This window comes from Pleurodeles waltl, chromosome 4_1 (assembly GCF_031143425.1).
Source record: "Pleurodeles waltl isolate 20211129_DDA chromosome 4_1, aPleWal1.hap1.20221129, whole genome shotgun sequence".
Lineage (NCBI taxonomy): Eukaryota > Metazoa > Chordata > Amphibia > Caudata > Salamandridae > Pleurodeles > Pleurodeles waltl.
The window spans coordinates 252,253,993-252,266,590 of record NC_090442.1 but is presented as its reverse complement, the minus strand read 5'-3'; the positions used below and the strand labels follow the sequence as shown (position 1 = coordinate 252,266,590).

The window sequence follows — 12,598 nt, the reverse complement described above, 5'->3', positions numbered from 1 at the left end:
AGTCCTTGCTGGGCTGGAGTCCTTTAGTGCAGCTTATCTTGACGATATTGCTGTCTTTGGCTCCAGCTGGCAGGATCACCTGGTCCACCTGAAGAAGGTCTTGAAGGCTCTGCAATCAGCAGGCCTCTCTATCAAGGCATCCAAATGCCAGATAGGGCAGGGAACTGTGGTTTACTTGGGACACCTTGTAGGTGGAGGCCAAGTTCAGCCACTCCAGCCTAAGATCCAGACTATTCTGGACTGGGCAGCTCCAAAAACCCAGACTCAAGTCGGGGCATTCCTTGGCTTGACTGGGTACTACAGGAGGTTTGTGAAGGGATATGGATCCATAGTGACAGCCCTCACAGAACTTACCTCCAGGAAAATGCCCAAGAAAGTAAACTGGACTGTAGAATGCCAACAGGCCTTTGACACCCTGAAACAAGCAATGTGCACAGCACCAGTTCTAAAAGCTCCAGATTACTCCAAGCAGTTCATTGTGCAGACAGATGCCTCTGAACATGGGATAGGGGCAGTTTTGTCCCAAACAAATGATGATGGCCTTGACCAGCCTGTTGCTTTCATTAGCAGGAGGTTACTCCCCAGGGAGCAGTATTGGAGTGCCATTGAGAGGGAGGCCTTTGCTGTGGTTTGGTCCCTGAAGAAGCTGAGACCATACCTCTTTGGTACTCAGTTTGTAGTTCAAACTGACCACAGACCTCTCAGATGGCTGATGCAAACAAAAGGTGAAAATCCAAAACTGTTGAGGTGGTCCATCTCCCTACAGGGAATGGACTTTATAGTGGAACACAGACCTGGGAATGCCAATGCAGATGGCCTTTCCCTGGCATCCGGGCCCCTGGTACCAGGGGTACCAGTTACAAGGGACTTACCTGGATGCCAGTGTGTGCCAATTGTGTAGACAAAGGTACAGCTTAGGGAAAGAACACTGGTGCTGGGGCCTGGTTAGCAGTCCTCAGCACACTTTCAAATCATAACTTGGCATCAGCAAAGGCAAAAGGTCTGGGGGTAACCATGCCAAGGAGGCATTTCCTTACACCCCCCCCCCCCAAACGAAAGAGGATGAGACAAACCTTTCCCAAGAAAGTCTTCATTTTCTAAGTGGAAGAACCTGGAAAGGCCATCTGCATTGGCATGGGCAGTCCCAGGTCTGTGTTCCACTATAAAGTCCATCCCCTGTAGGGATATGGACCACCTCAACAGTTTAGGGTTTTCTCCTTTCATTTGCATGAGCCATCTGAGAGGTTCTGTGGGATGTTTGAACTATGAAGTGCGTACCAAAAAGGTATGGTCTCAACTTCTTCAGGGACCAGACCACAGCAAAGGCCTCCCTCTCAATGGCACTCCAATGCTGCTCACTGGGGAATAATCTCCTGCTAATAAAAGCAACAGGCTGGTCAAGGCCATCATCATTTGTTTGGGACAGGACTGCTCCTATCCCATGTTCAGAGGCATCTGTCTGCACTATGAACTGCTTAGAGTAATCTGGAGCTTTCAACACTGGTGCTGTGCACATTGCTTGCTTCAGGGTGTTAAAGGCCTTTTGACAGTCCAAGGTCCAGTTAACTTTCTTGGGCATTTTCTTGGAGGTAAGTTCTGTGAGGGGGTATCACTATTGATTCATAATCCTTCACAAACCTCCTATAGTAACCATTCAAGCAAATGAATGCCCTGACTTGAGTCTGGGTTTTTGGAGCTACCCAGTCCAGAATAGTCTGGATCTTGGGTTGGAGTGGCTGAACTTGGCCTCCATCTACAAGGTGTCCCAAGTAAACCACAGTACCCTGCCCTATCTAACATTTAGATGCCTTGATAGAGAGGCCTGCTGCTTGCAGGGCCTGCAAAACCTTCTTCAGGTGGACCAGGTGATCCTGCCAGCTGGAGCTAAAGACCGCAATATCATCAAGATAAGCTGCACTAAAGGACTCAAAGCCAGCAAGGACTTGATTCACCAACCATTGGAAGGTGGCAGGGGCATTCTTTAAGCCAAAGGGCATCACAGTAAACTGGTAGTGCCCATCAGTTGTACAGAATGCTGTTTTCTCTTTTGCTCCTGGTGCCATTCTTATTTGCCAGTCTGGCAGCACCCAATTTATCAATCAGCTCATCTGCCCTTGGAATGGGGTGAGTATATGTCTTGGTGACAGAATTAAGCCCCCTGTAGTCCACACAGAACCTCATCTCTCTCTTGCCATCTTTTGTGTGAGGTTTGGGGACCAAGACCACTGGGCTATCCCAGGGACTATCCGAGTGCTCAATCACTCCCAACTCCAGCATCTTGTGGACTTCCACTTTGATGCTTTCCTTAACTTGGTCAGACTGTCTGAATATTTTGTTTTTAACAGTCATGCTCTCTCCTGTGTCCACATCATGGGTACACAGGTGTGTCTGACCAGGGGTTAGAGAAAAGAGCTCAGCAAACTGCTGGAGGACTTGCCTGCAGTCAGCTTGCTGTTGGCAAGAGAGGGTGTCTGAGTAGATCACTCCATCTACTGTGCCATCTTTAGGGTCAGTGGAGAGGAGATCAGGGAGAGGTTCACTCTCAGCTTCCTGGTCCTCATCTGTAACAATCAACATGTTTACATCTGCCCTGTCATGGAAGCGTTTTAGGCGGTTAACATGGATCACCCTCTTAGGGGTCCTGCTAGTGCCTAGGTCCACCAGGTAGGTGACCTCACTCTTTTTCTCTAGCACTGGGTAAGGGCCACTCTATTTGTCCTGAAGTGCCCTGGGAGCCACAGGCTCCAGAATCCAGACTTTCTGCACTGGCTGAAACTCAACCATAGCAGCCTTTTGGTCATACCACATCTTCAGGAGTTGTTGGCTGGCCTCAAGGTTTTTACTTGCCTTTTCCATGTACTCTGCCATCCTGGAACGTAGGCCTAGTACATAGTGCACTGTATCTTGTTTAGGCTCATGGAGAGGTCTCTCCCAGCCTTCTTTCACAAGAGCTAGGGGTCCCCTAACAGGATGGCCAAACAGAAGTTCAAAGGGGGAAAACCCTACTCCCTTCTGAGGCACCTCTCTGTAAGCGAAAAGCAGGCATGGCAAGAGGGCATCCCATCTCCTTTTGAGCTTTTCAGGGAGCCCCATTATCATGCCCTTCAATGTCTTGTTAAATCTCTCAACAAGACCATTGGTTTGTGGATAGTATGGTGTGGTGAATTGCAAGTCACCCCACACTCATCCCACATATGTTTTAGGTAAGCTGACATGAAGTTGGTACCTTTCAGAAACCACCTCCTTAGGAAATCCCACTCTGGTAAAGATACCAGTGAGTGCTTTGGCTACTGCAGCGGCAGTAGTGGACCTAAGGGGAATTGCTTCAGGGTACCTAGTAGCATGATCCACTACTACTAGGACATACTGATTCCCTGATACTGTGTGAGGTTCACGTGGACCCACTATGTCCACTCCCACTCTTTCAGAGGGGACCCCTACCACTGGAAGTGGAATAGGGGGGCCTTTGGGTGGCCACCTGTCTTACCACTGGCTTGACAGGTGGCACAGGAGGCACAAAACTCCTTCACTTTCTGGGACATATTGGGCAAATAGAAATGGTTGACTAACCTCTCCCATTTCTTGGTTTGTCCCAAATGCCCAGCAAGGGGAATGTCATGGGCTAAGGTCAGAAGGAACTCACTAAACCCCTGAGGCACTACCACTCTCCTAGTGGCACCAGGTTTGGGATCTCTTGCCTCAGCTCAGTGTAAAGGAGTCCATCTTTCCAATAGGCCTTGTGGGTTCCACTGACATTTCCTTGTTCTTGTTCAGGAGCTTGCTTCCTTAGGCCTTCAAGAGAGGGACACGTTTCTTACTCCTTGCACAGCTGTTCCCTTGAGGGTCCCCCTGGGCCCAAGGGCTCAACCTGATAAGGTTCTAACTCTATAGGCTCAGTTCCCTCAGGGGATAGAACTTCTTTCTGAGAAGAGAGGTTCTGCTTCTTTTTCTGTGCTGAAGCTGGTTCCCCAGTCTTCTTTCCTTTTCTCTTGGAGGGTTGGGTCATTATTCCAGACTCCAACACCTCTTTTTCACCCTGAGCTCTGCACTGTGCCCTAGTCTTGACACACACCAGTTCATGGATACCCAGCATGGCTGCATGTGTTTTGAGTTCTACCTCAGCCCATGCTGAGGACTCCATATAATTTCCAAGCAGACATTCAACTGGTATAGCAGAAGAGGCTACCACCTGTTTTAGGCCAGTGACCCCTACCCATTCTAAAGTTACCATAGCCATGGGATGTACTTTAGTCTGATTGTCAGCATTGGTGACTGGATACGTTTGTCCAGTCAGGTATTGTCCTGGGGAAACCAGTTTGTCTGTCACCATAGTGACACTGGCACCTGTATCCCTCAGGGCATCTACTCTAGTCCCAATAATAAAGAACTGCTGCCTGTATTTTTGCATGTTAGGCGGCCAGGCAGCTAGTGTGGCTAAGTCCACCGAACCCTCAGAGTCTTATGTAGCTTCAGTGTGGACCCTGATTTGCTCTGGGCACACTGTTGATTCCACCTGGAGACTGGCTACTCTGCCAAAAGCTCCTGGAGCTGTACTTTGGTAGGGTTTGATCCAGTTTTTATATATTTTTTTAAATCTTATAGAGAGTCCTTAACTCTGACATCCTTAGATGCAGGTATGGGGTGAGGTTGAGTTCCACCACCATCTCTTCTGTGCTAGATATTATTTGTATAAACGTTGGGATAATTTTTAAGAATCTAAAACTATTTCTAGAACTTAATCCAAACGTTTTCAAAACTTTTAAACTCTAAAAGAAATGCTAACAGGGACTTACACAAGGCCCTAGCAGGACTTTTTTTTTTATAACCAAATTTTATTGTTTTAGAAAAGGGTACAAATAAAATATACAAATAACTTACAAACCTTGGTCTATTAACCACCGACTGGACAGTTAATTCTGATCTAGCAATTAAATGCTCGAGGCATCCATAAAAAGTCACTTCATTACAGTTTGCCAAGACAAAGATAGAAGAGAGAGGAGCATGTGTATACACTTGGTCTGAGCCCCTTTTACTTAGCTTAGGAGTCCAACCCATTTTCCCCATATTCTTTCATACTTATGAGGGCATCCCCTTGATTCATACACCACTTTTTCTTGGGCTGCACACCAGTCCACCCCCCTTTTCCATTTCTGAAGGGAGGGACCTTTGGTATTCTTCCAAGCGGCTGCTATATCTCTCTTTGCAACCGCAGTCGCCGTTCCAACCAATGTTTTGTCTGTTCTAGACCCCTCCATGTCACTCATCATCCCCAATAGTATCGTTTTGGGGGTCAGTACCTGTGATGATCCCAAGGCATTATTCAGCTCTTGATTTATTCCCTTCCAGAACCTCTGAATCACGGGGCAGGACCATATCATATGATAGAAGTCAGCTTTGTCCTCTTTGCATCTTGGGCATCGACTAGAACCGAGGGCACCCATCTTGTACATTCTATCTGGAGTCAGATATGCTTTGTGTAAGAAGTAGAATTGTGTCACTCTCAACCTCGTCGACACCACCAGCGTCCGGGGGGCCATCAGTGCCTCCACGCAGTCTTCCTCTCCTAGCGGGACTTTTAAAAATTTAGAAAAATAGCGCAAATTTCAAAAATCAGTTTCTAATGACAATTTTTGGAAGTTAGTCGTGTGATCAGGTATTGGCTGAGTAGTCCAGCAAATGCAAAGTCTTAGACTCACCGCTGATCCACCAATGTAGGCAGTTGACCTTGTATATACTATTTCGAAGTAAGAAATAGTGTGCATAGAGTCCAAGGGTTCCCCTTAGAGGTAAGATAGTGGTAAAATTAGAGAATTCCAATGCTCTCTTTTGTGGTAGTGTAGTCGAGCAGTAGGCTTATCAGAGGGTAGTGTTAAGCATTTGTTATACACACACAGGCAATAAATGAGGAACACACACTCAAAGATTTACTCCAGGCCAATAGGTTTTTATATAGAAAAATATATTTTCTTAGTTTATTTTAAGAACCACAGGTTCAAGATTTACATCAACCACTTTAAATGTAAGGTACTTCACTTAGATACTTTAGGAACTTTGAATAAAAGCAATATCATATACAGTCTTTGTAAAAATGGCAATAAGCTATTTTAAAAGTGGACACTGCAAAAATCAACAGTTCCTGGGGGAGGTAAGTAAAGGTTAGTTTTGGAGGTAAGTAAAACACTTCCAAGTCTCAGTTTTGGGGCATAGGCAGCACATTGTTGGGGGTTCAAGGCAACCCCAAAGTTACCATACCAGCAGCTCAGGGGCGGTCAGGTGCAGAGGTCAAAGAGGTGCCCAGAATACATAGGCGGCTATGAGGAACATGGGTGCTCCGGTTCCAGTCTGCCAGCAGGTAAGTACCCGCGTCCTCAGGGGGCACACCAGGGGGATTTTGTAGAGCACTGGGTCGGGACACAATTAGGCACACAAAACTCACCCTCAGCGGCATAGGGGCGGCCGGGTGCAGTGTGCAAAGCAGGCGTCGGTTTTCAGGTAGGAAACAGTGGAGGGACCCGGGGGTCACTCTAGCGGTGCAGGCAGGCACGGGGGCTTCTCGGGACAGCCACCACCTGGGCTAGGCAGAGGGTCGCCTGGGGGTCGCTCTTGCACTGAGGTTCAGTTCCTTCAGGTCCTGGGGGCTGCGGGTGCAGTGTTTTTTCCAGGCGTCTGGTCCCTTGTTACAGGCAGTCACGGTCAGGGGGAGCCTCTGGATTCCCTCTGCAGGCATCGCTGTGGGGGATCAGGGGGGGGGGTCGTGTCTGGTTACTCATGGGCTCGCAGTCGCCGGGGAGTCCTTCCTGTGGTGTTTGTTCTCTGGATCTCGAGCTGCGGGCGTCGGGTGCAGACTGTGAAGTCTCACGCTTCCGGCAGGAAACGTGAAGTCTTTGGAAGTTGCTTCTTTGTTGCAAAGAAGTTGCTGGTTTTGAGCAGAGCCGCTGCTCACGGGAGTTTCTTGGTCCTTTAGTCCAGGGCAGTCCTCTGAGGCTTCAGAGGTCGCTCGTCCCTGTCGGATGCATCGCTGGTTGCAGGTTTTCGAAGTTGGAGACAAGCGGTAGGGCTGGGGCCAAAGCAGTTGTCCTCTTCCTCCTTCTCTACAGGCTTGTAGGTCAGCAGTCCTTCTTGTTTCTTCAGGTTGCAGGAATCTGATTTCCTGGGTTCTGGGGTCCCCCTAAATACTAAAACTACTCTTTGTGCCTCTTCCAGGAGGGGAGGGGGGCACATCCCTATTCCTATTGGGGGAATCCTCCAAAATCAAGATGGAGGATTTCTAAAGGCAAGGGTCACCTCAGCTCAGGACACCTTCTGGACTTGCCGCCAAAAGTGGGGGCTGTGTCCAGGGGGCGGGCATCTCCACTAGCTGGAGTGCCCTGGGGCACTGTAACACGAAGCTTGAGCCTTTGAGGCTCACTGCTAGGTGTTACAGTTCCTGCAGGGGGGAGGTGTTAAGCATCTCCACCCAGTGCAGGCGCATGCTTTGTTTCTGGCCTCAGAGAGCACAAAGGCTCTCACCCCAGGGGGTCTCTCAGCAGCAGGCTGGCACAGACCAGTCAGTCCTGCACTGAAGGATTGGGTAAAATACAGGGGGCATCTCTAAGATGCCCTCTGTGTGCATTTTTTAATAAATCCAACACTGGCATCAGTGTGGGTTTATTATTCTGAGAAGTTTGATACCAAACTTCCCAGTATTCAGTGTAGCCATTATGGAGTTGTGGAGCTCGTTTTTGACAAACTCCCAGACCATATACTTAATATGGCCACACTGTACTTACAATGTCTACGAATTGGCTTAGACACTGTAGGGGCATATTGCTCATGCAGCTGTGCCCTTACCTGTGGTATAATGCACCCTGCCATAGGGCTGTAAGGCCTGCTAGAGGGGTGACTTACCTATGCCACAGGAAGTATTTTGTGGGCATGGCATCCTGAGGGGGATGCCATGTCGACTTTGCCTTTTTCTCCTCACCAACACACACAATCTGCAATGACAGTGTACATGTGTTAGGTGAGGGGTCCCTTAGGGTGGCACGACATATGCCGCAGCCCTTAGGGACCTTCCCTGGTCACAGGGCCCTTGGTACCACTGGCACCTTTTACAAGGGACTTATCTGTGTGCCAGGGGTGTGCCAATTGTGGAAACAATGGTACATTTTTAGTGAAAGAACACTGGTGCTGGGGCCTGGTTAGCAGGGTCCCAGCACACTTCTCAGTCAAGTCAGCATCAATACCAGGCAAAAAGTGGGGGGTAACTGCAACAGGGAGCCATTTTCCTACACAAATACTGTTATTTTGTTAAGCTGGAACATTTCATTGACATAAAAAGCATTTTTTCCCTTGTACAGACGTTCAATATCACTTTTCCTTTTAACTTCAGTGTAGGGTTGGACAAGGGTGGAAAACCTGCTTGTTATGTTTCAAATGTTATTTGTTTTCTTTTTGTTACAGAAATGTTGTAGTTGCTGCCTGCTGGGAAAACATGCACAAATTCAAGGACAGAGCTGTGAGCAGAACCTTTTGCTTGGATACCAGTGTGGACAAGTTTTCAGAGCGTGCTGTACAAAGGGTCATGAGGTGACTGAGAATGAGGACAAAGGTGCAGAAAACGAAGGAGGTAATGAATTGAATACTCCCACACAATGTTAAGAGATAGTGTAACGTTGATGATATCTCCTGCGTGCTGTTGGACACATACGGGTTGACAGATTTGTAGTGGCTGTCATGAGATCAGGGAAAAATCCAAAAGTCTTACTAGAATTATCCTCTCAAAGTGGTATCCCCAGATAGATCAAGAATACTATTTTCTCAGCTCATATCATACTGCAATCGGTAACTTCTCTACAGAATCTGGAATCTTTCCTGCTTAATACTCCACTGTTCTTCGACTAGTAAAGCAGCAGCATTCTCCTTACCTTCTAACGATTATTGCACAACAAGGAAAAAAATATTTATCAAATATTTTGGCCCACACCACAGGCCTGTATCCAGAAGAATAGTTTTGGGGGCATGGCTCTCAGCTATGATCATACGTTAAGGCTGTGCCCTTTAGATGCATTCATTCATTCTTTCCCAAATTCTTGTAGGGAAAAAGATGCATTATGAAAGGTTTTAAAGCACAAAATGCTTTTTGGTGTTTTTTTATTTATTATTGGTGTAATTGGTTGTACTACTACAAACTGACCCTCGGAATATTGTGGCCTAAGAATATCAAGGACAGAATGTCGAAAGCTAAGTGTATATAGATCCACACCTTGAAGATATATATATATATATGTGTATGTATATATATATATATATATATATATATATATATATATATATATATATATATATATATATATACACACACATGTATATAAACATATCTAGAATAAGGCATAGAAAATCTAAACTTAACTGTTGATATTTTGGATGTCATTCTTTTGTGTCCTCAGTATTTTGTGCAATTGATATTCTGATTTCGATGTTTGGGATGCTCACTGTAGGAAGCTGACCTGGTGTGTGGTGGACACCTATGGTGTTGGCCCCATATACCACAGGTCAAGGCAACCCCTATTATTGAAATGTAGGAAGTGTCTAGGAAGTCAAGGCTCTCTAGAGGTAGCTGTGGATGAGCAGCAAAAACTTATCTAGGAGACATGCAAAGCGTATGCAATACCACTATAGCCACACAACAACTTGTCATACATGAGAGAACCTCACAGTGTTACAAAAATAAAGGTACTTATTAAAGTAACACAACACTAGATTACTTATAGGCAGTCCTCTGACTGGAGGTAAGTACAAACTCTATATATATATATACACACACACACAATAGCAATCAGAAATTAGCATAGAAACAATAAGCATTGGCAATAATTGTAGAAAATAGTGAGGGCTAAGCGGAGAACCACGCCATATACTAAGAAAATGGAATGTAAAGTGAAGTCCCCCACTCAAAGATGTGGAGTTGTTAGGGGGGAGCTGGAAGAACTAGGGACCCCAAGAGGTGAGCACCCAAGTTTCCCCCAGCGACCACAAGAGCAGAGGTGAGTACCTGGTCTTCCCAAGGACTTAGGGATTGTCCAAGACTCAGTCCAGACTGGAAGAAACCAAAGGTATATTCTGGCACAAGGGGACCTGCAAAAGAAGGGGACAGAGTCTAATCCAAGATGGAGTGTCCAGTCATTGCAGGAGCCACTACCCACCCTTCTGTGGATGCAGAATGAGGTTGATGGGTAAAGAGCAGCTGTGCAGCCCAGGAGCTGAAGAGGAGTTTTTGGAACAGTGCAGATGGTGTCCCACGTCAGCTATTGGATTGCAGATGGTCAGTGTTTAAGAGAACCACCAACAATACTTGGTAAATGCAAGAAGAAGCACAAGAATAGTTGCAAGACTGAAGAGGACCAGCAAGGTCCAGGGGGCTCTACACTTGGAGGTGAGTCTGGGCTGACCCTCAGCAGTCAGCAGAGACAGTAGAAGCAGTTGCAGTCCCCACAGGCAACCCACTGGCAGCAGGCACAGTAAGTCGCAGTGAGGCCCAGTCAGCACACCTGGAAAGGAGTCCCACATAGCCGGAGCAGCAGAGAGGAGACTGTTCTTGGCAGGAAGAAGTGCTGGGGGCTGGAGCTACTCGGAGCCTGAAGATCCCTTGGAGCAGAAGACGACAGGCCTTGGCAGCTGGAAGAGACGTAGTGGACCGGGGTACTTTCCTGCAAGGAGTAGCAAGGGCTCACCATCTCCCAAGTTGGACAGCAGGCAGAGAGGACCAAGAGAATCACTCCAGACCACCACCTGTGATGCAGGAGCCATGCAGGTCTGGAGGAGAGCAGATCTGCGCAGTCTGACATTGTTGAAGTAACTGCCTGCAGATGCAGGGAGGTGACTCCTTCACTTCAAGGGAGATTCCTTCTTGCTTCTTGGTGCAAGCTGAATTCTCGCTGACCCCAGAAGATGCACAGCTGGGGAAATGTTGTAGTTGCTGGAAGGACCTGGAGAAACAAAGTTGCAAAGCGAGGTTGTCGCAGAAGTTGCAGACTTGTCAGTTCCTGAAGAGTCCAGTTTCAGTTCCAGTGGCCAGAAGTAGAAATAAACGATGCAGAGGAGTCCTGGTGGAGTCTTGCACGTCGAATCTGGTGACCCATCCTCAAGGGAGTCTCTAAATACCCCTAAAAGGAGGTTTGGTCTCCTAGGAAGAGGTCCTTGATGTCAACTGCCTGACCTGGCCACTCAGATGCTCCCAGGGACCTCTGCACATCTTGGTTTCAAGATGGCAGAATCATGTGCCCATCTGGAGGAGCTCTGGGCACCACCCCTGGGGGACACTCCCCCTTTCTTTGTCCAGTTTCGCACCAGAGCATGGACCAGGGGTTCCTGGTGCAAACCAGTTTATGCAAGGAGGACACCAAATGTGCCCTTCAAAGCAAACCAGTGGCTTGGGTACGTCACCGCTCCCAAGCCTTGTAACACTGATTTCTATGGGAGAGGGTGTTGCCTCCCTCTCCCAAAGGAAATCCTTTTTTCTGCCTTCCCCTGCTTGAGCTGGTCAAGCAGCAGACCGCAGAAACCTGTCTGAGGGGTGGGAGCAACGCGGGCTGCCTTGAAAACCCAAGAAGAATGGTAGGAGCTATACTTGGGGGGGTCCTCTAAGGAGTCCCCAGAGTGCATGGAATCATGCAACCAATACTGGCAACAGTATAGGGGTATGAGTCCGACATATCTGATACTCAGGTTCGGAGTTACCATTTTGTAGCTGGACATAGGTAGTAACCTGTGTCCAGTACACATGTAAAATGGCTTCCCCGCACTTACAAAGTCCAGGAAAATGGAGCTGGAGTTCATAGGGGCATCTCTGCTCATGCAGGGGTGCCCTCACACACAGGTACTTGCTTGCACCTTGCCCTCTGGGCTAGGAGGGCCTGCCATAGGGGTGACTTACAGTGTCCTGTTGTAGTGGCTGTGGTCAAAGGGTGCTTGCACCTTTTGAGGCAGGCTGCAATGGCAGGCCTGCAGACACATTTTGTGTGGTCTCCCATGGATGGCATAATACATGCTGCAGCCTATGGGAGTCCCCTTGTGTCCCAGTGCCCTGGGTACCTAAGTACCATATACTGGGGACTTATAAGGGGACACCAGTATGCAAATTATGGAGTGCACAAAGGTCCTAAGCAACCAAATTTAGAGGTAGAGAGCACAATCACTGGGGTACTGATTAGCAGGAATCCCAGAGAAAACAGTATAAGCACGCTGATAGCAGGCAAAAAGTGGGAATAAGCATGCCAAAAAGAGTGACTTTCCTACACACACCATGTAAATATATATGTGAAGGTATACTTGAAACTTTTTAAGGTACATATTGAAACACAATCCATCAACTTTCCTCAGTCCAACTTTCCACCCATCTATTTTAAATCCCATTTAATTGGTAGGATTTAAAGTGGTAAAGTAAGCCGACTCACAACTTAGTGAATTTTCTAAACATGTTTAAGATTTGTAAAATACAAAGCTTACAAAGCTATATTTATTATGAAACAATAATCTGGCCTCAGCTCAGAATCCTCCCTAAGATACCTCCTGCCTGAGGTGGTGCGTGTTCAGCCTTCACACTCAACATTTGTTCACT

The 12,598-nt window shown here is 47.4% G+C and overlaps 1 protein-coding gene across 3 annotated transcripts in view; it reads left to right on the top strand.

Annotated features, from left to right (window-relative positions):
- FBLN1 (fibulin 1) overlaps positions 1-12,598 on the top strand; it is a 766,403-nt gene that overhangs the window by 198,308 nt on the left and 555,497 nt on the right. For all 3 annotated transcript variants that reach the window (XM_069228256.1, XM_069228253.1, XM_069228255.1), the window contains exon 4: positions 8,443-8,608. In XM_069228256.1, coding sequence (XP_069084357.1) covers positions 8,443-8,608 — 166 coding nt within the window. The remainder of the gene's footprint in view (positions 1-8,442; positions 8,609-12,598) is intronic.